Below are 1,695 nucleotides of genomic sequence, written 5' to 3' on the forward strand. Positions count from 1 at the left end.
ACTTAATATAGAAGTGTATTAAATGTGTACTATTAAAAGAAAGATCTAAAAGAGTACTATATAAAATTGGTGGCAAAATTTTCAGAGTGCTGTTTGAAAACTGGCTTTTTTCCCTCTTAGAATTTATATGCCCCATTCATCACTGTGCTGTGTTAGATGCATGGCTATAAAATTGTGAAAATGAAGGCTTTTCTGGTAGCAAAAGGGTTAAGTTCTTTTTGCTTTACCAGTTTCAAATTACAATGAGAAGCCTCTTCTTTCCCAGCAGGGTTGTGCTTACATTACTCTTTAGATCTCCCTTGAAGAGGGCTGGTATATTTGTGCCTGCTGGAGGTGGAATTAACAGTAAGAAGGAGAAAGGGATTGAATGGACTTACAGGAAGGTTTTCAAGTAAATACAGGGAAACACATTTACTTGAATAGTACAACCTTGAGTCTTATTTTACACTAAGACGACACAAAAGATGTTAAAGTTATCACCAAGCTGCCGGACAAATATATATTCCAACACCAAGGTGCAGATCAGCATAGATCTGTGATTCAGAAATCAGGATTTGTCTTGGAAAGAGCTCAAGGGTTGAGAAGAACTCAAGAGCAAGTGAAGATAACTTTGGGACTTACAGTTTATCAGAAGATCAGCTTTCGTTAATTCAAATACCAAAGGCCTGATTATCATAAACTCATATAGGAATGCCTAGGTCATCTGATCAAATAATATTAGCCGTCTTCTGCTACATCAATGCAGCAAAAACTCTTAACAACTGTGGATAATTGGAAATCCGAGTTTCAGCCTTCTTAGAAATAACTACTCTTGACATATTCCAAAATATTTAAAATAGGGCAGGAAAATCAGTGAGGATGTTGTGTTCAGAAATGTCACTGTCATGAAGAATAGGTAAATTTGTTTTTTCCGCTACTGGGAAATTGTACCTCCTAGAAACTCAGATTCTTTTTAAGAGGACAAGAAGGACTAAAAATATCAACTTTGCTTTTGGACAAAAATGCATCTGACTGAATTTTTACTTAAGGGTATTGTGGGTTTCCTCTGGAGCTGCTGGGTTCTACTGGGTTATGCAAAAGGAGGTTTGGAAGACAACCATGTTCACTCCAGTTTTATTTATAGAAGACTGCGGAACCACGAAAGACGGGAAATACAGAGGGAAATTCTCTCTATCTTGGGTTTGCCTCACAGACCCAGACCATTTTCACCTGGAAAACAAGCTTCCTCTGCACCTCTCTTTATGCTGGACCTATACAATGCTATGGCCAATGAAGAAAATCCTGAAGAGTCGGAATACTCAGTGAGGGCATCCCTGGCAGGAGAGTCCAGAGGAGCGAGAAAGGGATACCCAGCCTCTCCCAATGGGTATCCTCGTCGCATACAGTTATCTCGAACGACTCCCCTGACCACCCAGAGTCCTCCTCTAGCCAGCCTACATGATACCAACTTTCTGAATGATGCTGACATGGTCATGAGCTTTGTCAATTTAGGTATGTTATTCATTTATTTGTTAATCTATGTTTTTACAAAGTGGAAGTTTTTCTAGTGGTAAAGTAGCTGCTTGGTAGGTGGTCATGTTTATATAAAGTCATTTTCTATAACTCTCCTCTCCAGCTTCTGTTTCCTTTCTTTCATTGATGCAATGTAAGATTTTGCCTTAGGCAACTAAGTCATATATATATGTTAAAAATATG

The 1,695-nt window shown here is 38.4% G+C and overlaps 1 protein-coding gene across 3 annotated transcripts in view; it reads left to right on the plus strand.

Annotated features, from left to right (window-relative positions):
• Positions 1–283: 283 nt before the first annotated feature.
• The window catches only part of BMP5 (bone morphogenetic protein 5), a 112,517-nt gene continuing 111,105 nt past the window's right edge, over positions 284–1,695 (plus strand). For all 3 annotated transcript variants that reach the window (XM_006926422.2, XM_006926423.2, XM_025042796.1), the window contains exon 1: positions 284–1,491. In XM_006926422.2, the coding sequence (XP_006926484.1) occupies positions 1,002–1,491 (490 nt within the window). In that variant the 5' untranslated portion in view covers positions 284–1,001. The remainder of the gene's footprint in view (positions 1,492–1,695) is intronic.

Source organism: Pteropus alecto, unplaced genomic scaffold (assembly GCF_000325575.1).
Source record: "Pteropus alecto unplaced genomic scaffold, ASM32557v1 scaffold7, whole genome shotgun sequence".
Classification (NCBI taxonomy): Eukaryota; Metazoa; Chordata; class Mammalia; order Chiroptera; family Pteropodidae; genus Pteropus; species Pteropus alecto.